The 27,490-nt window shown below is 43.6% G+C and overlaps 1 protein-coding gene across 1 annotated transcript in view; it reads left to right on the top strand.

Moving 5' to 3' along the window:
• Window positions 1-27,490, top strand: part of megf6 (multiple EGF like domains 6) — a 360,806-nt gene that overhangs the window by 207,447 nt on the left and 125,869 nt on the right. Inside the window, exons 5-6 of the mRNA XM_041204754.1 lie at window positions 3,450-3,572; window positions 21,795-21,917. Of these exons, the coding sequence (XP_041060688.1) occupies window positions 3,450-3,572; window positions 21,795-21,917 (246 nt within the window). The remainder of the gene's footprint in view (window positions 1-3,449; window positions 3,573-21,794; window positions 21,918-27,490) is intronic.

Below are 27,490 nucleotides of genomic sequence, written 5' to 3'. Positions count from 1 at the left end.
CTACTGGGGCAGAACTTTGCCCTTGATGGGTGGGCGGGCTCCGCCGGCTCTGTGACGGGCGGGCAGCTGCCGCTGCCGCCGAAATGGGCCTCGCCGCTCAGGGAGAGCGCTGAAAGTTTTATAAACTTAAAAAATAGAAAAATAAAAAAATTATTAACATGTCCCCCTCATGTGGGACACGTTAATAAATATCACATAAAGTTTATTAAAGTTTTTTAAAACAGACATGAAACCCCATCCTGCTGGTGGATGAGGTTTCATGTTTTTTCAGAAGCCCGCAGGGGCTCCTGGCCTGCCCACCAGCCTTAAGGTTGGACGGGCAGGGCCTTTAATTGGTTTAATTATCCTGTTAATGGCCTCAATTGGCTGATTGCGCTGTCCGCCCACCTTCCTGCATATTTAAATGGGTCGGGATGACGTCGAGGGTTCCCCCCAATGTCATCCCGCGTCATTTTTGCGTTGGTGAGCGGGCCCCGTCCCCTGCTCGCCGGCGGAAAAATTCTGGCTATGAAGTCTAAAATCCCCAAGGTGATTTTCTATATTTATAAATAATTTGGGTTTGACAGTATTCAGTATTAATTAGTAGCTTATTTATTTTTTTAATATTGTAAATTACTGATGTGGGATTAGATGTTAACAAATTAGAAATCAGATTCACTGATCCACTCCAACAAGTTGAGAAAAGGATTGGGAGCTAGAAATTTGCCGTGGGCAGTGGCACAAATGGGTGGTATCAGATCAGCCTCCACCATTATACACCATGCCTGATATTTAATTTCATTGACTGCAATGGAACTATATATTGGGGTGTAATTAATGCATGGCTGAGCTGATAAACCCCCCTCCCCACTGTTTTGCGCCACTGCCCTAGATAAATTTACACCCCTATATTACTTAAATATCTTTGGGATCACACAAGATTACACATATGTGACCCAGTTAGTTAAGGATCTTCACAGAAGACTGGTGCATTTCTGTCGCCTAGTTAGTGACTGTGTCAATGCTTATTCTGTGTTGCTAAAAATTTCAGTACTATGTTCTCATCCTTGGCTGACAAGTAAATTCTATAACTTCTATCTTTCTCTAATAGGTTTATCAGTGGTGTATTCTGTATTCTTGGAGAGAAAATATGTATGCCATTAATGCAAATGATTATCCATTCTTTATGACAAGCTTTCTTGTATAATAAATTTGATTTATAAGCCCCCTTTTATTCAGAATTTTGTGAAATTTTAGTAGGAAGTTGTGTTCTGCACATGTTTGGGGTTATGTGTCTGGTTCTGATTGAATGTACAGTATATTATTCTGATCCTCAATGTCTGAATTATTATTGGGCTGGCAGATAACGATATAAACCTGACAAGACTGACCAAGGATCATGACTTAGACTTGGTTAGAGGTTGTGAATGCAGAAACCTGTCTCGGATAGATTGTAATGTAAAACAGATTTGTTAGTGGGATAATCTTATTTTAAAGCAGCATCAAAGTGAATAAAATGGAGTGAATCTTTAAGGAAGGATTGCTTAACTTTCCAACAACATAGGCACTTGGTGATCCCAGAGGATCAAAGATCTAAGTAGTAATAGTATCTCAAGCCTTGAAATGTACTTTCATATCCTTAGCCTTTTGCGGACCACAGCAGAATGTTTCCTAAATCTATTGTTCACCACTATACCTTCATTCCCCTCACACTCCTGTGTGGCACACTCATTTCAGGTGTTGGGTTTAATTTATTACATAAACTTTTGGTGATGTTTTTGAGTTCATCAAGAAGAGTGATGCCAGTTTTTAGTAATAGCCTAATAGGACTTTTTTTTTACCATTTTAGGTGCTGGTTCAGTGTAACTTCATATACTCTCAGAACAGCACAAATAGGATGCACTTGGGATCATTCAGATCACTTAGGGGCCTACTTTTGTTTTCCGCCCTTACAATGCACCTTTTAACGGAGAAAAATATCTCTGACTGTAACAGTGAGACTTTTTCAGCATTTACAATAGCCAGCTTGAGTTTAGACAGAGAAGTCTACAGCACAGAAAAAGGCCTTTCAGCCTATCGAGTCTGCGCTGGTCAAACAAGTACCTAAATATTCTAATCCCATTTTCTAGCACTAGGCCCATAGCCTTGTATGTCATGGCATTGCACGTGCACATCCAAATATTTCTTAAATGTTATGAGGGTTTCTGTCTCTACCACCCTTTCAGGCAGTGAGTTCCAGATTCCCACCAACATTCTACCTCACATCCCCTCTAAACCTCCTGTCCCTTAACTTAAATCTATGCTCCTTGGTTATTGATCCCTTCACAAAGGAGAAAAGTTCCTTCCTGTCTACCCTATCTACACCCCTCATAATTTTATACACCTTAATCATGTTCCCCCTCAATCTCCTCTGCTCCAAGGGAAATAACCCCAGTCTGTCCAATCTCTCCTCATAATTAAAACTCTCCAGCCCAGGCAACATACTGGTAAATCTCCTCTGCACTCTCTCTAATGCAATCACATCCTTCCTATAATGCGGATTCCAGAACTGCACACAATACTCTAGCTGTGGCCTAACCAACGTTTTATACAGTCCCAGCATAACTTCCCTGCTCTTATATTCTATCCCTCGGCTAATAAAGGCGTATCCCATATGCCTTCTTAACCATCTTATTTAGCTGTCCTGCTACCTTAAGGGACTGGTGGACATGCATACCAAGGTCCCTCTGATCCTCGGTACTTCCCAGGGTACTACCATTCATCATGTGTTCCTGTGCCTTGTTTGTCCTGCCCAAGTGCATCACCTCACACTTATCCAGATTAAATTCCATTTGCTACTGATCATCTCATCTGACCAGCCCGTCTATATCCTCCTGTAATCTAAGGCTATCCTCCTCACTATTTCCCACTCCACCAATTTTCGTGTCATCCACAAACTTACTGATCAACCCTCCTACATTCAAGTCTAAATCATATATATATATATATACCACAAACAGCAAGGGACCCAGCGCCGATTCCTGTGGAACCCCACTGGACCCGTCACAAAAACTCCTCCCGACCATCACCTTCTGCTTCCTGCCACTCGGCCAATTCTGAATCCAATTTGCCAAGTTGCCTTGGATCCCAACGGTACCTCTTTGGGCTCTTACCTTGGTAATCAGTCTCCCATACGGGACCTTATTAAAAGCCTTGCTGAAGTCCAAGTAGACTACATCAAATACATTGCCCTCATCTATACACCTGGTCACTTCTTCGTATTAAATTCCATTTCTCTTTAGGTCTGAAGAAGAGTTGTACGGACTCGAAACATTAATTTTTTCCCTCTCCACAGATGCTGCCAGGCCTGCTGAGCTTTTCCAGCGTTGTCTGTTTTTATTTCATGTTTCCAGCATCCTCAGTATTTTGCTTTTATGATTTATGTCAGTTATTTATAATCACTCCACTACTTTTTTCCCTCCTCCTGACAGATGTGAATGAATGTGTCACAGAAAATGGAGGTTGCCAAGATCAGTGTTGCAACACCATCGGCAGTTATTATTGCAAGTGCCCAACAGGACAGAGATTGGCGACTAATGGGAAAATTTGTGAAGGTAAGTTGTAGAAGTCATAAAGTAATGGCGGGGAATGGGGAGAGGCTTGTAATAATTCACTGACATCAACCCCAACATCTTGAACACTCCTTGAAACCATACTTAAGAAGAATTTCAAAATGTAAGTCCTCTATATAAATGACATTCACATGCTGATTCTGTGGTGTGCACATAATATTAATGAGAAACCTTCCCCTTTACATATTATGGTATTGGTTCAGATATTAGTGCTTTGTTAATCTTCCTCAAAACACATACACAGTTGGGTTTATTAACCATGTCACTGGATTTAATGTCCACCTACTCCACTGCCAGTATACAATGCCTACAGTATGTATGATCTAGAGAATGCGCTGCAGCACCTCACCCACTTTATTTTGACAGCACTCCACGCCCTTGTGGCTTCTACCACCAGAAAGAACAAGACCAGCAATGTTGTGGTAATATTATCATATCCAAGTCACACATTATCCTACCTAGGATATATATTGTTATTCGTTCATCAATGCTGTATCAAAATCCTGGAATTCCCAACCTAGTACCATTACTGGAGAGCCATAACCACCACGAGTGCAGAAGTTCAACACAAAAGCAGAGTATTACTTAAATGGAGAACGGCTGCATAATTCTGAGGTGCAGAGGGATCTAGATGTTCTAGTACATGAGTCACAAAAAATTAGTAAGCAGGTACAGCAAGTACGTAAGAAGGCTAATGGAATGCTATCTTTTATTATGAGAGGGATTGAACATAAAAGTAAGGATATTATGCTTCAGTTATACAGGGCATTGGTGAGACCTCACCTCGAATACTGTGTGCAGCTTTGGCCTCCTTATTTAAGGAAGGATGTAAATGCATTGGAGGCGGTTCAAAGGCGGTTAATAGATTGATACCTGTAACAAGTGAAACAAAAACAGAATTACCTGGAAAAACTCAGCAGGTCTGGCAGCATTGGCGGAGAAGAAAAGAGTTGACGTTTCGAGTCCTCATGACCCTTCAACAGGGAAAAAAGTAGTGGAGTGATTATAAATAACTGACATAAATCATAAAAGCAAAATACTGAGGATGCTGGAAACATGAAATAAAAACAGACAATGCTGGAAAAGCTCAGCAGGCCTGGCAGCATCTGTGGAGAGAGAAACAGAGTTAATGTTTCGAGTCCGTACAACTCTTCTTCAGACCTAATGAGAAATGGAATTTAGTACGAAGAAGTGACCAGGTGTATAGATGAAGGCAATGCATTTGATGTAGTCTACTTGGACTTCAGCAAGGCTTTTGATAAGGTCCCATATGGGAGACTGATTACCAAGGTAAGAGCCCAATGAGGTACAGTTCTGTTGAAGGGTCATGAGGACTCGAAACGTCAACTCTTTTCTTCTCCGCTGATGCTGCCAGACCTGCTGAGTTTTTCCAGGTAATTCTGTTTTTGTTTTGGATTTCCAGCATCCGCAGTTTTTTGTTTTTATTCCTGTAATGAGTGAGTTGTCTTATGAGGAAAGGTTAGACAGACTGGGCTTGTTTCCACTGGAATTTAGAGTGAGGGGTGATTTGCTTGAAGTAACTAAGATCCTGAACGTACTTGACAAGGTGAACATGGAAAGGATGTTTCCTCTTGTGGGTGAGTCCAGAACTAGGGGGCACTGTTTTAAATTAGGGCTCACCCTTTTAGGACAGAGATGAGGAGACTTTTTTTCCCTGAGGGTTGTGCAACTTTGGAACTCTGTGCCTCAGAATGTGGTGGAGGCGGGGTCATTGAATATTTTTAAGGCAGAGGTAGGTAGGTTCTTATTAGGCAAGGGAATCAAAGCTTATCGGGGGTAGCTGGCAATGTGGAAATCAAAACACAAACAGATCAGCCATGATTTTATTGGGCGGAGCAGGCTAGAAGGGCTGAATTGTCTACTCTTGTTCTGATTTCATATGTTCTAAGTTCAAGTGATGGTTGACCACCACCTCTTCGGGGCAACTAGAGATGGGAAAAAAATCCATCACCCACATTCCAAAACAAAAAATCCCCTTCTCTTTACTTCTGTGTCGTACCACTCTTTCCCCTTAGCCCCGTCAATTTTTACCAATCAAATATTTATCCAGTTCCCTTTTGAAAATTGTTGATTCTGCTTTCGCCACTCTTTGAGGCAGTGCATTCCAGATCATAACCACTAGCTCTGTAAAAAAAATATATTCTCTTATCTCAATTCTGGTTCTTTTATCAATTGCCTTGAGTCTGTGTCCTTTGGTTATTGACTCTTCTGCCAGTGGAAACAGCTTCTCCTTATTTATTCTATCAAAACCCTTAATGGTTTTGAATACCTCTGTTAAATTTCCCCTGACCCTTTCTTACTCCACAGAGTACAACCTCAGTCTCTCCACATAATGGAACTTCTTCATTGCTGGTTCTTTGAAGTTCTTGTGCAGCTCATCAATGGTAACTTCAAGAGTAGAGCTAATATGGTGGTGACAGAGAGGTAAGCAGGGACACAACAGGAATCAGGTGTAAGCTGCTCCCGGCTATTTTGATATTTTTCGAATGGAACACCTTTTCGCTCTCTACATCCACGTCCAGCAGTTACCATCCCCAGATTAGTTGTGGAAAAAGTTGGATACAAAGTAAATCTTACCACACCCAGGCCCTTTAAGCAGTCTGACAAGATGCCTTGAAAGTGTACGTGGCTGTCTTGATATAATGTGAGGCTGTCTTTGTAGGTTAAGAAGAGACAATCAGTGAAGCTGCTATGAGAAGAACAGACAATAAAAGAAAGCAAGACTCTTCTGAGAAGAGATAGAAGTCTGTTCTGAAACTGAATGGGTTTCATCAGCAAATCTTTATTATAAAATGGTTCTTGTATTTCTTGTTCTATCAGTTAGAATTGGCAAAACTTCCTTTTGCTAAATGCTGTTATCCTTGATGTGATACCCTAGGTATCAATCTATTCAAACTGGGGCAACATTCAGTAAATCAGTGTTTTTCCCGAGTATCTGAGTACTCTTGCAGTTTGCCTGTGGTCGACACTCCGAATTACCAGTGACCTTATTTGTTAAAATGAGAGCCAGTGGTGAAGGACCTGAAATTGCTGTGCCTGGGATGAGTAAGACACAATTCAATCATGCACAGTAACCATCAGGATCAGCTGATTAAGGTAGAAGGTTTTGGATACAGAAGAGTCCACTGTTCTTCAAATTCAAATTTCTGAAGGTAGGAAATGATTTTAAAGCAGATTTCATTTTTTAACCATTCCACCTGTAGACACCTGCACTCACTTCAGACCATTTCTCACAGAATCAAATCAGCAGCAGATAGTTGGACCCCTCACCATGCCACCCTATCCACTGTGGGGTCTTCCTAAGATTAAAAATGGCAGTCTCTATGAGAGCCTATTCTCATCCTTCTGAGTGATACCTGAGAGCTGGGGTTTCAGGAGGTGATTAAATGCTTATCAGCAAAGCTCAGTGGACTCACCACTTGTTAGTTTGCTTCTTGGAAGTTTGGAGTCATCCCCCTGGTTCCTCTGGTTTTGGTTCAATGAAGAGGGATGTCTGGATGTGTTACAGTTGTATCTGAAAGGAGAGAGATTGAGGCAAAGTGTGATTCAGCATTTCTTTGGATACCTAGGTCGATGTGAAATAGTTTTTCAAGCTTTTACCTTGGTCAAATTTGGAGTGGCATGGTTTGTATACTCATGAACTGACCTCTGATCTTTGCCCCATGGATTTTCATTCTTTGAATGGCAGGAAAATAGGACCAAAGGCAGCTTTCCTGGAAATGAGCATCTGCCTTGAAATGCTGAGCATCTTTGCAATGGATTGTGTTCACTGGAACGTAATTAACAGAACAATTATGGTTTCTTTAGCTTTTAATCTGCTTGTCAATGCAGCAGCAGTATTATGACAGTGATGGGGAACACTTCAACTTTAGGATTACCATGCAGTGATCTTGCACCTTGTGTTTTTTTTCAAATTATTTCATGGGATGTGATGTCACTGGCACTTGTCACCCTTCCCTAATTGCCCTAGAAGTGGATGGCTTGCTCGGCTATTGCAGAGGGCAGTTAAGAGTCAACAACATTGCTGGGGGTCTGTAGTCATATGTACTAGTGAACCAGATGGGTTTTTACAACAAGCGATTACTGAGACTAGTTTTATATTCCAGATTTAGTAATTGAATTTAAATTCCACCAGTTGCCATGGTATGATTTGAACCTGTGTCCCCAGGGCATTAGCTTGGGCTCTGGATTACTAGGCTATTGAAATAACCACTACACCACTGTGTCTCCATGAAGATATCATGGGATGTGTCATTTAGCAGGACTGGTTAATTGTTCCAAGTAGGCATACTTTAAACTTAAGCAGCAAGTCTATAAATTGGACATCAAATGTTTTGCAAATCAGAGTGCTATTTGTGGCATTTCTGCACAGATTTATAACATAAGTAACAATTATAGTTTCCTTGAATTGTTATCACACATTATCGAATGGCTGGCTAAACTACATATTTTATAGGAAGCTTTTCCTGTCATATGAAAGTAACAGTACACATGAACTTGTAACAAAAAAACCCTTCAAGCTGACCCATGTGGTCCCAGGGAATCTGAAATTATTTTTTTCAATCATCAGAAGTATTGTTTACATGCCTTAATTCCTGTTTAAATTAGATCACAACGTTCCCATATTACGCATCTTAGTAGGAATGTGTAGCTTTAATTTTAGTTGTCAATGACTGTAAAGTAGACGCTGCAGCTGTTAGTTTAAACCAAACAAAATTAAAGGCACTTGTGTTAAAATAATAACTGTCAGGATTTGCAATCACCAAATCTAATTCAGGCATAGTACTGGCGCTGTCCAAAGAAATGCTGAATCACACTTTGCCTCAATCTCTCTTCTTTCTGATACAATTGAGACACATCCAGACATCCCGCTTCATTGAACCAAAACCAGAGGAACCAGGGGGGTGACTCCAAGCTTCCAAGAAGCAAACTAACAAGTAGTGAGTCCACTGAGCTTTGCTGATAAGCATCCAATCACCTCCTGAAACCCCAGCTCTCAGGTATCACTCAGAAGAATGAGAATAGGCTCTCATAGAGACTGCCATTTTTAATCTTAGGAAGACCCCACAGTGGATAGGGTGGCATGGTGAGGGGTCCAACTATCTGCTGCTGATTTGATTCTGTGAGAAATGGTCTGAAGTGAGTGCAGGTGTCTACAGGTGGAATGGTTAAAAAATGAAATCTGCTTTAAAATCATTTCCTACCTTCAGAAATTTGAATTTGAAGAACAGTGGACTCTTCTGTATCCAAAACCTTCTACCTTAATCAGCTGATCCTGATGGTTACTGTGCATGATTGAATTGTGTCTTACTCATCCCAGGCACAGCAATTTCAGGTCCTTCACCACTGGCTCTCATTTTAACAAATAAGGTCACTGGTAATTCGGAGTGTCGACCACAGGCAAACTGCAAGAGTGCTCAGATACTCGGGAAAAACACTGATTTACTGAATGTTGCCCCAGTTTGAACAGATTGATACCTAGGGCAGGATTTTGAGTCTTGGGTTGGGAACCCAATTTTGGGGTCAAATGTGGCTCACTTCCCTGCATTTTGTGGGCAACAGTTACCTGGCAGTGATCTTCCCTGAATTGCCAATTTGTGGTCTGAGGATGGACTCGTGTGTAATTATGGATGTCGGGCTGGCTCTCAAAGCTGGAAGGTCAATAGGAGGCCCTCCATTTGGAAGAAGCTGCAGCCTGCTGTTGAAGGTAAGGCAGACAGAGGACACCTCCATCTTGAGGCACCCTCTCAGCAACTTTTAAAACTTATAAAATATAAAATGGCCTCAGCTACTGAAATGCCATTATGGAGGGGGAACCCCCTCCACAGGATGGCTATGGCTGCTAGCTGTGGCCGGGAAGGCAAGGAGGTGCTCAAAGCCTGCCTGGAGCGCTGGCCCCCAGTTTGCTTCCAACCTGCTTCCCTGGTCTAATTCCCAATGAAATTTCCAGTCGGCCTCTGGCAATAGGCTTTAATAGGACATTAACTCCCCTTAATGGCTACCTGACTCTTGTGATGGATAGTCCTGCTGACCCTAATCTCACCGCTAGGTAAATGGCCATGGCAGAATGGTGCCAGCAAGTTGGTGTAAGGGATCTGAGTTGCTCCCATCCTTAGACCTTATCTTTGGGGCAAGGTAGAGAGACTGGAAATTATTTTTCTTCCTTCAGTGATTCCATGATTGCACATTGAAGGTGTCATGACCCTTTATCCTGGATAATGGTCACTGAAATGCAGAATGATGATTCTGTGGTCAAATACCATGTGGACATTGATTGTAGTTTTGGAACTTTCTACTGCTTAGAGGTGCCAGAACTTCTGGTCACCAAGACAAAGCCACAGTCAAAAATGGGTTGGAACTGAATGCAAGGACTAACGATATTCTTACATACTTGCCATACTTGTGGTTGCAGTGTGTACCTACAATGGCACACAGCTTAAATTTGGTAACAAATATATTGAGTGCGGTGAGACATAGTGGCTTCCTGAAGGGTATGAGTGAAGCTGATTTGTGCACATGAATGTATACATACAATATGGGGTTATGCTCCTGTATTATTCAATCATCGTGAATGACCTGTAGTTGCAGGACTGATTTATCACTACAGCTACAGCATTGTTCTTAAATCAGAACCAACCTGAGGCAAAAACCAGTCTCTAACCTTCAGCCTGTGCCTGCACTGGCAATTCAATTCCATCGGTTGTTTCTTGTAGGAGGCTCTCTTAAATAGCTGCCATTTGAGCTTCAGGATATATTTCACTGGTCCTGAGAGTATGGAGGGAGCACTTGTGTCAGTTTTAGTTTTTGGCTCATTCAGATTTGCTGGGTGAACAAACTATTAAACAGTCATTGAGTATTCCGGTTTAGCTGTTACATGCAGATTATTCAGCAACGTCTTCCCAAAGGAAGCAAATTATTTCCAACTGGCCTACATTTCAAACTGATTTTCCAAACGTTCAATGCCAGGTATTTTGATCCACAAAGGTTACAACCATCAGGAGTAAGAGTTTGACTGAGCCTGGATATGCAATTAATTATTCGGTACAAAGACTGCACATACCATTGCCAACAAACTGAGCAAGTCCCAAGTAACAGATTAAAGGACAGGAAACAGAATTGCCATGTGATTTGTGCAATCCTCTCCCACCTACCTGTGTTGCACTGGAAGGTGTCATAAAATAGCAAATTATGAACAAATTTATTGCATTTGTGCCTATGAATGAAATGAACTGTCACCGATTTTGGAAGCAGATTGCATATCAGGACACCTTTAATATTCATTCCTGGGATGTGAGCAGCATTGGTCAGGCCAAAGTTTTTGGCCATCCCCAACTGCCATTGAGAAAGTGGTGGTGTGTCACCTTCTGCAATCCATTGGCTGTTAGAGAGGCAGTTCCAGGATTTTGACCCAGCGACGATGAAAGAAAGGCGACATATTTCCAAGTTAGGTTGGTGTGTGACTTGGAAAGGAACTTGCAGGTGGTGATGGAACTCTTGCCCTTCTAGGTAGTCGAGGTCACAAGTTTGGAATGTGCTTTAGGTGCTGCTAAAGAAGCCTCAGAGTTGCTGCAGTGCATCTTGTAGAAGGTACACACTATAACTACAATACACTGATGGTGGAGGGTGTAAATGTTTAAGTTGGTGTATGGCACGCTAGTCATGCATGGCTGCTTTGTCCTGGATGATTTTGAACTTCTTCAGTGCTTTTGCAGCTGCCATCATCCAAGCAAGTGGAGAGTATTCCATTGCACTTCCAATGAACTGGTCAGATGATGTAGGTAGTGGACAGACTTTGGGGAGTTAGGAGATAAGTTACTCACCACAGAATTCCCAGTCACTGATCTGATGTTGCAGCTACAGTATTTATGTGGATGCCCAGTGAAGTTTCTGGTCAATGATAACTCCAGAATGTTTATGGTGGGGGTATAGCCATTGAAAGTCAAGGGAGGTAGTTAGAATTTCTCTTGTCGGAGATGGTCATTGCCTGGCATTGGTGTGGCGTAAATGGTACTTGCCACTTACCAGCCAAAACCAGAATATTTTTGAGGTCTTGCTGCATTCAGGTACAGACTGCTTCATTATCTGAGGAGCTGCAAATGGAACTGAAGTCTGTGCAATCATCAAAGAGGATCCCAATCTCTGCCCCCCTAATGGAGCAGCTGATTATGGTTAGGCCTAGGACACTATCCTGACAAACTCTTGCAGTGATGACTTAGGGCTCCAACAACCACAACCATCTTCCTTTGTCTTTATGGCTCCTGCCAGTGGAGCGTTTTCCCCCTGTTTTCCATTGATTTCAGTTTTACTAGGTTTCCTTGATAAGACTCTTGCTCAAATGCTGTCAAGGGCAGTCACTCTCACCTCACCTCTGGGATTCAGCTCTTTTGTCCATGTTTGGACCAAGGCTGTTATGAGGTCAGGCAGAACCCAAAACAGGTTTGCGAGAGGCAGTTGAGCAGATTATTGCTGAGTAAATGCTACTTGTTAGCACTGTTGACTACACCTTTCGTCACCTTGCTGACAATTGAGAGTAGACTGATGGGATCGGTAACTGGGTGGATAGATCTGCCGTGCTTTTTGTGGACAGAACAAAACTGGGCAATTACACATTGTTGGGTAAATGCCAGTGTTGTAGCTGTGCTGCTAGTTCTGGAGCATAGGTCTTCAGTACTATAGCCAGGATGTTGACAATATCCTTAGCCTTTGCTGTATCCAGTGCACTCAGTCATCTCTTGATAACAAGTGGAGCGAATCAAATTTGTTGAAGACTGACATGTGATGCTGGGGACCTCAAGAGGAGGCCAAGATAGATCATCCCCTCGGCACTTCTGACTAAAGATGCCTGCAAATGCTTCACCCTAACCTTTTGCATTTATGTGCTGCACTCCAACATCATTGAAGATGGGGATGTTTGTGGAGCCTCCTCCTCTCATTGATTGTTTTATTTTCCACCATCATTCATGACTGAATGTGGCATGAGTGCAGAACTGTGATCTGAACATTGCGGGTGGAATTTTATGCCAATGGGATTTTATGGTCCCGCTGACTTCTGAATTGCTCGCTGCGTTTTAAAGCCCCACCCCCGCCAAGACGGGGGCCATAAAATTCTGCCCTAGTTGTGGGATTGCTTAACTCTATCTGTAGAATGCTACTTCCACTGTTTAGCATTTATGTAACTCTGTATATCTCATTGTTAACTATGCCTGGTTCTGCTCCTGGCATTCTCTCTTATACTTGTCATTGAACCAGGGCTGATCCTCTGGCTTGATGGTAATGGGTAGAGTGATGGATATGCCCAGCCATGAGGTTGAATACAATTTTGCTGCTGCTGATGGTGGTCCACAACATGCCATGGATGCCGAGTTTTGAGTCTATCCCATTTAGCATGGTTGTAATGCTACACAACATGATGGAGTGCATGTACTCGGCATGAAGATGGCACTTCATTTCCTCAAGGTTTCACTCCTACCAATAGTGTCTTGAATAGATTCATGAAAATGAAGTAAAGGAAAATTTTCCCTCTTATTTGTTCTATTGCTCCTTGCCGCAGGTCCAGTGGTAGATCTGTCAATCATAACATGGCTAGCTCGGTCAATAGTGGCTACCGAGTCACTCTTGGTGATGGACGTTGAAGTTCCCCAGCCAGAGAATGGTCTGTGCCCTTGTAACACTCAGTGCTTCTTCCAGGTGATGCTCAACATAGAGGAGTCCTAATTCAGCAGTTGAAGCAGGGGTGAAGATGGTAACCAAGAATTTACCTTGCCTATGCTTGACCTGATGCCATGAGACTTCATGGGTTCTGGAATCAATGTAGAGGACTGAGGGCTGCTCCCTCCTGATTTTATACCACTGCTTGCGGGACAGGATATACCCAGGAATGGTGATGGATGTCAAAAGCAAAATATTGCCGATCCTATAAATCTGAAATGAGAACAGAAAATTCTGGAAATGCTCAGCAGGTCAGGCAATATCTGACGAGAGAGAAACAGAGTTGATGTTTCAGGACTGGGACCTTTCATCGGAACTCAATGATAGGTCCCAGACCTAAAACATTAACTCTGTTTCTCTCCCAACAGATGCTAGCAGCCCTGCTGCGTATTTCCAGCATTTACTGATTTTATATTGGTAAAGCAGGTGTCTGAGACGTGGCTGAAAGATATGATTCTGTGGATATGACTCTATTAAGTTGTTGTTCCCTAACTGGGAGAGCTATCAAACGAGTCCCCAGATGTTAGTGAGGAGGCCTTTGCAGGGTCAATGGGGATGGGTGCACCTTCACCATGTCTAATGCCATGCTGGTGGATGGTGAGTTATGAGTCTTAATTATTTTTAAAATCTTTTTGTAAAAATTTAATTTTGTTTGTAGTTAGCATTTAACTGAAATCTACAATTTAAATTCTAAAGTTCCCAGTCTTAAACAGGGTTTTACCAAGGTCTCCACTGGGTGAGCAGTCAGGCTTAGTTAGTTAAAGAAGCAGCTAAAACTGGTTCCTCTGTAACTGGGTCAGCTTGCCTTTGTCTTAGGAGCACATAAAGTCAGCCAAATTAGTGTGACTTAGCACTTGAATGTGACTTGGAATAGAGTGCTGGGAGTTGGGTGATGAAGGGAAAGAGAAGCACTTTTGCTTTTGGCATTTGATAACACAAGAGGAGCGGCGATCTTACAGATTGAAGGGAACCAGGTCCGAGACCAGAGTGGGACCAAGAGCCAGAGCAAAAGGAGCGGCAGCCTTGGTAAGTAGGACCTGGTGAGTATTTCTATGTCCAGTCCTTAAAATAAAAATTGGTCTTTAGTTTAGATTAAGTAGTGTTTGAAGTATAAGAAGTAAGATCCCTAATATATATTTAATATTCCTTAAACTAGAAGTAAAAGTAAAGGGAGTAACTTAAGGGTTGGTCATGGCAGGGGAGCTCGGGAATACTCCTCTTGTGCGATGTGGGAAGTCACGGATACTTTCAGTGTCAAGAGTGACCACATATGCAGGGAGTGTCTCCAGTTGCAGCTACTCAAAATCTGCATTTCAGAGCTGGAGCTGCAGCTGAAGTCACTGTGGAGCATTCGCAAGGCCGAGATCTTCGTGAATAGCACATACAGTGAGGTGGTCACACCACAGATAAAGAGTGCACAGGCAGAAAGGGAATGGATGACCACCAGACAGAGTAAAGGCACAAAGCAAATAATGCAGGAGTTATCTGGGTCCATCTCCCTCTGTAACAGATTTTCCGTTTTGGATATTGCTGGGGGAGATGGCTGCTCAGGGGAATGCAGCAAGAGCCATATCCATGGCACCACGAGTGGCTCAGCTGCACAGCGGGGGAGAAAAAAGAATGGAAGAGCAATGGTGATTGGGGATTCTATTGTAAGTGGAACAGATAAGACCTTTCTGCGGTTGCAACATGACACCAGGTTGGTATGTTGCCTCCCTGGTGCCAGGGTCAAGGATGTCACTGAGCGGCTGTGGGACATTCTGAAGGGGGAGGGTGAACGGCCAGGGGTCATGGTCCAAATCGGTACCAACAACATAACGACGTAAAAAGAGGGAATGAGGTCTTGATTGCAGAATCTAGGGAGCTAGGAAATAAATTTAAAAAAGCAGGACCTCAATGGTATTAATCTCAGGAGTACTCCCAGTGCCACGTGCTCGCGGGATCAGGAATAGAAGAACAGACGAGATGAATGCGTGGCTAGAGAGATGGTGTAGGAGGGATTTAGATTCCTGAGGCATTAGGACCGATTCTGGGGAATATGAGACCTGTACAAGCTGGATGGGTTGCATCCCACCAGGACCGGGACTAATATCCTCATCAGGGTATTTGTTAGCACTCTGGGGGAGGGTTTAAACTAGAATGGCAGGGAGATAGGACCCTGAGCAGGGAGACACAAGAGAGGGAAACAAAGATAGAATTGAAAGACAAAAAAGTAGAAAACAAAAGGCAAGGAAACAAGGGCAAGCAGCAATAAGGCCATAGTACTAAAAAATGTGTTAAAATGTTTAAAAAAATGTATAAAGGCATTGGATCTGAATGCAAAGAGCATTCGCAATAAGCTAGATGAATTGACAGCACAAATGGATGTTAACAGATATGTTATGATTGCGATTACAGAGACAGTGCTGTAGGGTGACCAAGGCTGGGAACTGAATATCCAAGGATATTCGATATTTAGGAAGGACAGGAAAAAAGGAAAAGGAGGTGGGGTAGCGTTGTTAGTTAAGGATGAAATCAGTGCAATAGTAAGAGAGGATATTGGCTCAGAAAATGTAGATGCACAATCAGTCTGGGTGGCGCTAAGAAGCAACAATGGGTGGAAAACATTAGTAGGAATTGTATATAGGCCGCCAAACAGTAGTGGTAAGGTAGGGGATGGCATTAAACAGGAAATTAGAGATGCATGTAACAAGGGTGCTACAGTAATCATGGGTGGCTTTAATCTACATATAGAGTGGGCAAACCAAATTAGCAATAATACTGTGGCAGATTAATTCCTGGTGTGTGTACGAGATAACTTTTTTAGACCAGTACGTTAATGAACCAACTAGGGAACTGGCTACCCTAGATTTGGTGTTGTGCAATGAGAAGGGTTTAATTAGTAATCTTGTTGTGCGGGGTCCTTTAGGGAATAGTGACTATAACATGATAGAATTCTTGGTTAGGCTGAAAAGTGAAGTAGTCCAATATGAAATTAGGGTCCTAAATCTAAACAAAGGAAATTACGAAGGTTGGAGGGGTGAGTTGGCTATAATAGATTGGGGAACTTCAATAAAAAGCATGACAGTGGATAGGTGATAGCTAATATTTAAGGAATGAATGTATAAATTGCATTCTGTTATACATCCAGTTATACATTCTGGCGCAAAAACACAACAGGAAAAGTGGCCCAACCGTGGCTAACGAAAGAAATTAAGATAGTATTAGATCCAAAGAGGAGTCATGTAAAGTTGCTAGAAAAAATAGCAAGGGTTGGGAGCAGTTTAGAATTCAGCAAGGGAGGACCAATGGATTGATTAAGAGGGGAAAAATAGAATATGAGAGTAAACTTGCAAGGAACATAAAAGCGGACTGTAAAAGCTTCTATAAATATGTAAAAAGGAAAAGTTTAGTGAAGACAAATATAGTCCCTTATAGTCCAAAACAGGAGAATTTATAATAGAGAACAAGAAAACGGCAGAATAATTAAACAACTACTTTAGTTCTGTCTTCACAGAGGAAGACATAAATAACTTCCTGGAAATGCGAGGGAATCAGTGGTCTACTGAGAAGGAGGAATTGAAGGAAATTGGTATTACTAAGACAATAGTGCTGGATAAATTAATGGGACTGAAAGCCAATAAATCTCCAGGGCCGGATAACCTACATCCCATGGTACCTTAAGAGGTGGCCATGGAAATAGTGGATGCTTTGGTTGTCATTTTCCAAAATTGTATGTATTCTGGAACAGTCCCGGCAGGTTGGAGGGTGGCAAATGTAACCCCACTATTTAAATGAAGAGGAAGGGAAAAAAACAGATAATTACAGACTGGTTGCCTAACCTCAGTAGTAGGGAAAATGCTAGAATGTATTATAAAGGATGTGATAACAATACACTTTGAAAATATTAACGGGATTAGACAAAGTCAACAAGGATTTATGAAAGGAAAATCATGTTTGACAAACCTACTGGAGTTTTGAAGGATGTAAATAGCAGAACAGAAGAGGGAGAACCAGTGGACATGGTGTATTTAGATTTTTAGAAAGCTTTTGATAAAGTCCCACATAGACGGCTAGTGGCAAAATTAACGCACATGGGATTGGATCTAATATATTGGCATGGATTGAGAAGTGGTTAACAGACAGGTAATAGACAGAGGGGCAGGCGACTAGTTAGGCATTGCAGAGTTCAGTGCTTGTGGCCCCAGCTATTTACTGTATATGTCAAGCACTTGGATGAGGGAATCAAACGTAATAATAGGTGGGAATGTGAGTGGTGAGGAGGATGTTAGGAGGCTTCAAAGCAATTTAGACAAGTTGAGTGAGTGGGCAAACACATGACTGATGCAGTCATGATGGATAAGTGTGAAGTTATCCACTTCGGTTGGAAAAACAGAATGGCAGAGTATTATTTAAATGGTGATGGATTGGGAAATGTTGATGTACAAAGGGACCTGGGTTTCCTTGTACAACAGTCACTGAAAGCAAGTATGCAGGTGTAGTAAGCAGTCAGGAAGGCAAATGGTATGTTGACCTACATTGCAAGAGGATTTGAGTACAGGAGCAAGAATGTGTTACTGCAGCGGTACAGGGCCTTGGTGAGACCACACCTGGAGTATTGTGTGCAGTTTTAGCCTCCTTACACAAGAAGGGATATGCTTTCCATAGAGGGAGTGCAGCGAAGGTTCACCAGACTAATTCCTGAGACGGCAAGATTGTTGTCTGAGGAGAGATTAGGTCACCTAGGCCTGTATTCACCGACGTTTAGAAGAATAATGGGATCTCATTGAAATGTATAAAATTTTGACAGGACAGGACAGACTGGATGCAGGAATGATGTTTCCTCTAGCTGGGGGTCTAGAACAAGTGTCACCATCTCAGGATACAGGGTAGGCATTTTGAGACTAAGACTAAGATGAGGAGAAATTACTTCACTTAGAGGGTGGTGAGCCTGTGGAATTCTCTCAATATCCCCCTTTCCACTTCGGGTGCCACCCACTAAGGCCTGCACCCACCTCCCCAGGTGCTCATTCCCCACTTGGCCTTCCCATCAGAACCTCCATGCACCAGTCCCTGCGGATCTCCTCTCCTGTTCCCACCGTGAGAACCCCACATTTATAACCTGGCTGCGGAACTTAGAATCTGGGGACTGCATGTAATCCCAACAGTGGCCACTGGGTCCTGGTGGCGCTGCTGGGTGTTGGGACTTAGATTGACTGGCAGATCTCTGAGGTGGGACTTCATGTCGAGTGAGGGGCATGAAGCTAACAAATAAGTGTATGCTGTGTGCATCTTTCTATGGGAATTTTGACATCACTCTCCCTGTGTGGAAACTGGGCAGGTGCAGTTAAATTGGGCTGGAGGAATTCAGCCATTGATTTCTCTCCCCAATCTCACCAGCTGTAATTTTACAATGCGTGTGGCAAAGATCCGGCAATGTCGTTCGTTGAATATGCAGATTGGGTTCTGATGTCTTCAGGGCCTGAATGCAATGTTAGCCTGAACGAGTGAGCAGTGTTTGTGCTGGCTTTCCTCAGTTAGTGGGCTCAGGGCTAGAAGTGGCCTATAAAGGTAAGTTTTTTTTTTTATGTATCCTTATGGCTTCCCTCAGGAAACCATAGGCTTCCCTGTTCCAGGCACATTTCGACCTCTCCCAACCACAGTCCCTGTCAGATCCTCCGCTTGAAGTCCAGGACTGTGAACCATTCCAGATGGGCCCTGGCGACTGCCGTCTGCTGCTCCTATTGGTCTAGCATCCGCTTCATGCTGATATCTAGACCATTTCACTTAGGAGATTGGTCAGCAGCTAGGCCATTAAACTGAAGGAAAAGAAAGACTTGCATTTATAAACTGCCTTTCATGAACTCAAGCTGTCACAAAGTGCTGTAGAGCCAAGGATGTATTGTAGTCATTGTTGTAATGTAGGAAATGCAGCAACCAGTTTGTACACAGCAAACTCCCACAAATAACAATCTGATAATGACTGGGCATTTTTTTTAGTGACGTTGGCTGAGGGATAAATATTGACCAGCACAAGGGGGAGAATTGCCCTGCTATTTTCAAAATAGTGTCACAACATCTTTTATGTCTACCTGAGGGGGGACACAGGGCCTCTGTTTAATATCTCATCCAAAATTCAACAACTCCAACATTGTAGCTCTCCCTCAGTACTGCACTGCAGCATCAGCCTAGATCATGTGCTTGTCTGGAGTGGGTTTCAAACTGGGAAGGAAAAAGAGGCCTGCTACTTAGATACTCCTTTCTTATTTTTATACATCTCCCTTAAGGAGGAAGAGGATTTGTCCTTTTAAGAGTCCAATTTGGATATGGCTGTATTATTTATCCATGCACAGCTTGTCCATTTATTTGGAGCTGTGATTCGCCCCTATAGTCCTGATTCCCAATGCACCTGCTCACAAAACCTCTGCACTCGGGAGAAAAGGAAGTGAGTTCTGGTCTAGGCACAGCAGCAGTTCTGGTTCTGCGCAGCTATTAAACATGAAAAAAAGTAATCTCTGCAGAAAGCTGCTCTCTTTTGTCCCTTCATCAAACGTTAGCAACCTGAGATCTTATGGCACAGTTGGGAAAGGCAGTACACAGAACACTTGATTACCCATGTGGCCTTTCTCTATGCTGTAATGTTTCATGAATCTAGGAGCCATTTGGAATTAATGAATTCTTGCTGAGCTGATGATAGGGATGCTCTGACTATCCTCAGTGCCCTGAGATAATGAGGGGATAGATCAGCCAGGCTCCTATCTAATGGTTCCCAATAGAAATTGAGCACAGGATCAGATTCAACTGGCTTCTCTTGCTTTTGGCCGATATCCATATTTGCACATATAAAATGACTGCTTAGGTGAAGGATGTGAGGGGGTGGGGGGGGGGACAGTTCCCATAACCGTGCACTAGTGTGAGTCAGTGTTTTTGCTGGAAGATGGGAAAATATGGATGTAGGAAACTGCTCATCAACAACAACAAACGCACAGAGCGGCAAACGTCCTTAGAAATATTTCAGAGACTTTGGAAAAATAAAGACAGTTCAACATTAGTGTTGGTGTGTGATGGCCTGTGAAAGCAGTGGGCAGACGGAGTGGGCTTCCTCTAGTGCTCGACCATTTGAGTAGATGGATTGCATCACTTTATTTGCTTTACTAAATACAGAAGGTACCAAATATTTTTCTGACCCTCCAGGCTTTGTTTTCATAAAGATAGTTTCCTTTTCCCTCGTGTTTGCATAAGCTGAGTAGAAAGCTCTTCAGGGCTTTTCCTTCAGAGCTTCTGTTGCTACTCTCCCAATCTAAATAAAGACTGGAGTCAGCAGCTTCCAGGGTTTACATTTCCCTGCTATTTCTCGCTGGAATTATTTTTCCTTTGTGTTTTGGCTTTGACCCTTTCTGCAGCTGTCAAGTGGGTTTACTTCTTCCCAACTTGAGTCCTTATTGAATTTGTTATTTACCCATTCGGGTAAGTCACATTGTAAAAAGTGCACAAATGTAATATTTCAGTTACCTCAGAAATGCACTCCTGTCCTTTTGATTCATGTTTTTTACCCTCTCTGTTTTGGAACAATGGCAGGGATTTTCTGGCCCCATTGTGGTGGGACCTGCTGCGGGAGATTCGATGGCCCAGCCAAAAGTCCATGACTTTTGACCGGACCAGACGATCCCAGCAGCAGGCAGAGCTGGAAAACCCCACCCAGTGTCAACTGGAAGTAGTCATTACTCTTTTTGAGATTCTTATTAAGAGGCTGGAGAATTTTGTACCCATGAAGCCAACAACATCTGTTACATATAAAATATGTTCTCTTATAACAGCTCCCACACTTCAAACTGCTTTCACATGGTACCCTGACCTTGGATATAATGTGTGTTATTTACAGTTCCTACACTGAAGAGAGGCCATATCAGTTGCAGTGTACTCCTCACATGATATGGGGTTCATTCCTTAATGGAATCCCTTCTTCTAAAGTACTCACCTACCTCTATATAATACTCACCACGCCTTATAAATGATATGATATCTTATGTCCTTTATACGGCCTCTACAATATAGAATCCTTGCTCCTGTCTTTACATTGTGTTTTTTTTGTACGGCGAGGACATTTTAAGTAGAGACTAATGCGCTTTGAAACTACAGATTTAAATTATGCCCACAACTTGAAGGGACATTTTGATCCTACTGTGCAACGCATCATTCCCTGACTGTGGGGATAGCTGCTAAATTATTTCTAGACCTCTGGGTAGCTGCTTAGTGATGCCAAGAACAACACGAATACATTTCGATTTTCCCACCCTCGAGTCAGACAGACCAGCTCAATTTATCAGGGAACATTTTATGATTCTTGGTGCTGCCTGCTGATTTATCACCAGGAATGGCTACCAATTATTTATTTAATAGTTTGTTTACACTTAATACACCAATTACTTTTTCCTCAAAAGATTATTACGCTCTGATCACCCAAGTCTGAATATTTGCTTTTCTGTTCCTGTGCAGATGTTGACGAGTGCACTGTGGTCAATGGAGGTTGCCAGCAAAGTTGTGTCAACACCCAAGGGTCCTTTTACTGTGAATGTGAGCCTGGCTATAAGATCCACGCAGATGGTCGCACATGCATCAGTAAGTTTGCACATAGATGTACGGAATCGCATATTACATGATCTGCTGACCCCATTGTACTAAACTGAACAATTACTTTGAATATTTCTCCCTCTATTCATGCAGTTTCAGAGCCCAGTGAATACGATGACCTTTCAGTAGTAAATCAACATCTTGAGAAAATGCAGTCAAAATAAATGTTTTGCTCTTTGCTTTTGCTCTGACTCTTGTTGGTCTCCTTGGGAAACATGCAAGAAAAAAACCCCACAGAATTGGTACAATACAGAAGGAGGCCAATTGGTCCATCGTATCTGCACTGGCTCTCCGAAAGAGCAATTCACTTAGTGTCATTCTCTTGCCTTCTCCCTGTAATCCTGCACTTTCTTCCTTTTCAGATAACAGTCTAATTCCCTTTGAATAATTCAATTGAACTTGCCTCCACCACACTCTCAAGCAGAGCACTCCAGACCCTAAACATTCGCACGTGAAGAAGTTTTTCCTCATATCACTGTTGCTTCTTTGACTACTTACTTTAAATCGATGCCCTCTCGTTCTCAATACTTTCACGAGTGGGAATAGTTTCTCCCTATCTACTCTGTCCAGATCCCCCCATGATTTTGAAAATCTCCTTTTGGCCTTCTTTTCTCTAAGGAAAACAGTCCTAACTTCTCCAATCTACATAACTGAAGTTCCTCATCCCAGGAACTATTCTCATGAATCTTTTCTGCACTTTCTCCAATGCTTTCACACCCTTCCTAAAATACGGTGCCCAGGACTGGACACAATACTCCAGCTGAGTCCGAACTAGTGACTTACATAAATTCAACATAAAGCCCTTGCTCTTGTACTCTATGCCCCTATTAATAAAGCCCAGGCTACTGTATGCTTTATTAACTGCCCTCTCAACTTGTCCTGCCACCTTCAATGTCTTATGCACAGTTCCCCCTACTCTGGCACCCCCTTTAGAGTTGTACCTCTTATTTCATACTGTCTCCTCATGTTCTTTCAACTAAAATGAATCACTTCACATTTCTCTGCATTGAACTTCATCTGCCATCCGTCCACCCATTCCACCAACTTGTCTGTCCTTTTGAAATTCAACACTATGCCCTTACAGTTCACAATGCTTTCGGCCGGGATTTTTCAGTCCCACCAGCGGTGGGAATAGGCCCGGGCAGGACTGGAAAATTTGGAGAGCGGCCTAAAGTCCGTTGATTTTGATTGGAAATTTCTGGTTCTGCTGCTGGTGCGACCGGAAAATCCCGTCGTCTGAGTTGTGTATCATCTGCAAACTTCTATTTGCAAATTTCTTAGATGAGGTTTATTAACAGTGTTGGAATTTTAGATAAATCCAATATTTAATATTCAAATTGCTTGTAAGATAAAATGTGAAATAAAGGGTGCTTTACACACATCTATTTAAGCCGTGCTGTACTTGATCGGAGAATGCTTAGTTGGTAGCGTGAACCTGGACTTATTCTTTCTCCCTTTTTCTATTCACATTAGTTGTCAGTCCTCTGGCACTGTTACCTTTTTGAAATAATTTTTATATATATGCACTGGTGCTACTGTTACCCTAAATTCTTTTAATATATGTGGATGCAACCCAGGGGTCTTATTCTCTCGATGATTAATTTCGGTAGTTTCTCAATTATTGCCCAAACCCCTACTTTAATCTTAAATGTCTTTATATGTTTTTTGATCTTCTACTCTCTTGCCTGGCAGGTTAGCTTTCCTGATAAATATTGAGCCAGCATAATTAATATTTCTATCATTTTGCTGTCATTTCCTGGGAGTTTATTATGGTGTATCCTGCTTATTTTTTTGTGTTATTTATCTGTTTGTAGAATACTTCATTATTTCTTAATTCTTGATAATTTAGATTTGGGAGTTTCTCTTTGCTTTCCAGTTTTTAAACTTGTTTCCTAACTTTTATTTCCTTTAATCACTCTCTCCTTTGCCGTCTATGTACCTTGTGTATTTCTTATTCTTTAGTTTTGATTTTGCCCTTATTTCTTTATTCACCCATGGTGTGCCATTTGGGGTGTAATTCGGATGGTACCTAATGGACAACACTGCACATGTTCTTAGATAAAAGCAAAATATTGCGGATGCTGGAAATCTGAAACAAAAACAGAAAATGCTGGAAAAACTCAGCGGGTCTAACAGCATCTGTGGAGAGAAAAAAAAGAGTTCGAAATAGGACTTGAAACATTTGGCTGAATCTTGCGCTTAACGGGTGGGTGGGCCCGACCGATTTAGCGGTGGGTGGGCAGCCGATTGCCGCCGCCGAAACGGGCCATGCCGCCATTTTGCGCGGGCGGGCCGATTAAGGCCCGCCCAGCTGGGTTCCGGCTCTGGTGTTCGTCCTGAAAATTAAATCGGTGGCGCTCGTGTTTAGACCGCCGGTTCCAATGGGGAACCGGCAGTCTGTATAAAGAGTGGCCAGGCAGCCTCCTTTAGGCATTTACCATGGCCAGTCACCGGGCAGCACAAGAGGTGAGGGCAGAGGAGGAGGAGGAGGGCAGGCTGCAGGATAGGCCAGCGGGGGGCCACTGTGCCCCTCGGTTCTCAGATGCCTGCCTTGCTTCCCTCCTCAAAGAGGTGTCCAACCATCGGGATGTCTTGTTTCCGGAGGATGGGAGGAGGAGGGCCACGTCACCAGGCAGGCATGGCAGGAGGTGGCGAAGGCTGTTAGCTCTCATAAGGCTGTGCGGCGCACTGGAACGCAGTGCCGCAAGCGCTTCAATGATTTGTTGTGCTCTGTAAGGGTGAGTACCATGTCAGCCTTTGTCATTTGACCCAGCAGGTAGCCTTAGCCTTTAAGGCCCTCCCCCCCAAAATGTCTTACTGTCATCATTACATTGGGCATTTGGTGCATGCTGGGTGGGCAAACAGATAGTGACCTTGCTTACATCAGCCTTAGTAGTTGAGGAGCAGATGGGTTCTCCCTGCAGCATATACTTGAGTAGACTGGGGGCAATCTGCAGCGGTGGCAGCTCGACACATACTCAGAACTCCTCCGCCTCTGCCAGTAACTGTTGCATCCGTTGAGGCTGCGACAACTGGGGAGGTGCCAATTCTGGAACTGCCACTCCCTCCCAGGCGGGGCCATCACAGGCTTCACAGGCCAGAGAACGCCTGCCAAGGTCATCAAGGCCAACAGGACAGCAGAGTCAGCAAGCTGTCTCAAAAACCACTCCGAGCAACGGGGCTTAGACGTAGCACTCGCAAACGTAAGCATAAGGCACGTTCAGCACTCCACGGGTATGTCACTGGTGATTTTGTGAGGCCCCAGATTAGGGAATATATAATTATGTATGTCTGAGTGATGTTTGTGGTTTATTTTGGTGGGAATAAAGTCGACTTTTCTGACCATGGCTGAGGGTGTTTCCTTTGAGCTGAATTTGTATGTTTCACAGACATTTCATGAGTGTTTGAGTGGATATTGATGTTTCTGTACTAAGCCCTTAGTTGCAGCTGATGAGGTGTAAGATGTAGCACCTAAGTGCCACATGTAGAAGTGCCAGGCAATGCTGGTCCTGCTGATCCATATGTGTGAAGCTAGCTGAAGGTTCTTTGGATTAAAGTGTTCCGGGTGTCCCTGCCTCCTTGGTGTAGTAGCAGGTCAGCGTGCTGCCCCTCATCATTGCCCTGAGCTTCCTCATCCTCTGAGCCACTGCTGGATTCATCATGCGCAGCCTCATCTACTGCGTCAAGGTCTTCATCGCCAACCGCATCCCCCCTTTCCAGCGCAAGATTGTGCAGAGCGCAGCATGCTACCACAATCACAGAGACACGATCTGGGGGGTACTGGAGTGCGCCCCCTGAGCAGTCCAGGCAACGGAAGCACATCTTGAAAAGACCGATGGCTCTCTCCACCACAGCCCTTGTGGTGCTGTGGTTCCTATTGTAGCGTTCCTCAGCTTCTGTTCTTGGATGGCGGAGAGGCATCACGAGACACCTTCTGAGGGGATAGCCCTTATCATCCACCAGCCAACCATCCAGCTGAGCTGGAGCACTGAAGAACCCCGGCACCTGGGAGTGTCTGAGTATGTAGAATTCGTGGGAGCTGCCTGGGTGCCTTGCACAGACTTGAAGAATCTGCATCTTATGGTCACACACTATCTGCATGTTCATGGAGTGGAAGCCCTTCCTGTTGATGAAGACACTGGGCTCACCTACTGGCGCCTTGACGGCCACATGTGTACAGTCTATTGCATCCTGGACCCGGGGGAAGTGAAGCCAGCAATGGCCGCAAAGCCTCTGGCTCACGTATCTGACTTGCCTGGTCGCAGCGGAAGTGGATGAAGGTCAATGCATGCCTGAACAGAGCGTCTGTAACCTGCTTAACACAAGTGTGGACAGCTGATTGGGAGACACCGCAAAGATCACCCACCGAGCCCTGGAAGGAGCCAGATGCATAGAAGTGGAGGGCAACTGTGACCTTCAGATCTGCTGGCATGGGATGTCCACCCACACAGTTAGGGGAGATCTCAGGGCCAATCATCTGACAGATATAGTTGACTGTCTCCCTTGAGAGACGGAGCCTCCTTCGGCACTGCACCTCAGTCATATTGAGGTAGCTGCTTCATCGCCTGTATACCCTGGCGGCAGGATAGTGGCGTCTTCTGCTGCCTCTTCCACCTTGACTACCTCTTGGCCCTCCACCTCTTGTGCCTGCGCCTGGCCTCCCAAAGGTGGCTCCCCTGGAGGCTGATTGTCCACTCCTTGCCTCCTCCTTATTCTATCCCTCCCTTCCTCCTCAGAGGAGCTGCCTCCAGTGAAGATGTCAGAACCTATACCCAGGCTAAATGGAGGCCTCCGGAAAGCTACAGGCCCAATAAAGACTACTGTCTGCAGACTGCTGAGCTGAAGTTTCAAAGTACAGAGAAAGCTATTAGAAATCAATCTGAACTGCTAACAATCACACAGGCAAGTTTAAAACACTTTCTGCATTAAATACTTCAGAAAAAACATGAACAACCCCTCTGAGCCCACATATCCCGCCCGTGGATGAAGTTTATTAAAAAATCAGTTACCCGCCTGCCCGTTGGGCCTGTGCGCCGAGGCAAAGATCACACAGGCTCCTCAAAATCGGCTTCAATTGCCGAGTTAAGGGCCTTAACAAGGCCTTTAATTAATGGTGGGCGCGCATCGCGCTTCATAGCGCACCCGCCCAGCTAAATATCGCAATGCCACGCGCTGATGTCAGGAGGCTCCGCCACCCGCGCATTAGCCGTAAAATTCTGCCCATTAACTCTTTTTCTTTCTCTTCACAGTTCCTGTTAGACCTGCTGAGTTTTTCCACTGTTCTTCCTCTTGAGTTCTCTGCCTGAATGCAGAACTTGGTGACTATTCGCCTAAGTGCTGTGATGGTAGGGTGAGGAAGCCAGCCCCAAGTCAATTTCGGCTGGAGCGGGGACCAAGCCCCATGAAGTTGGTGTTAATCTGATCCACCTGCTAACTGTCTAGTCAACTGAGCTAGGGGTCCCCACTGTCCATGTTATCCAATCTCAAAAGGCTGCATATACTGTAATTTAAAGTAGTTTACAGTGCTGAATTCAGCTCCAAACCCTAAAGCCACACATGAC

Source organism: Carcharodon carcharias, chromosome 2, assembly GCF_017639515.1.
Source record: "Carcharodon carcharias isolate sCarCar2 chromosome 2, sCarCar2.pri, whole genome shotgun sequence".
Classification (NCBI taxonomy): Eukaryota; Metazoa; Chordata; class Chondrichthyes; order Lamniformes; family Lamnidae; genus Carcharodon; species Carcharodon carcharias.
Note: the sequence above shows the minus strand (reverse complement) of the source record. Positions and strands in the feature narration are given on the sequence as shown.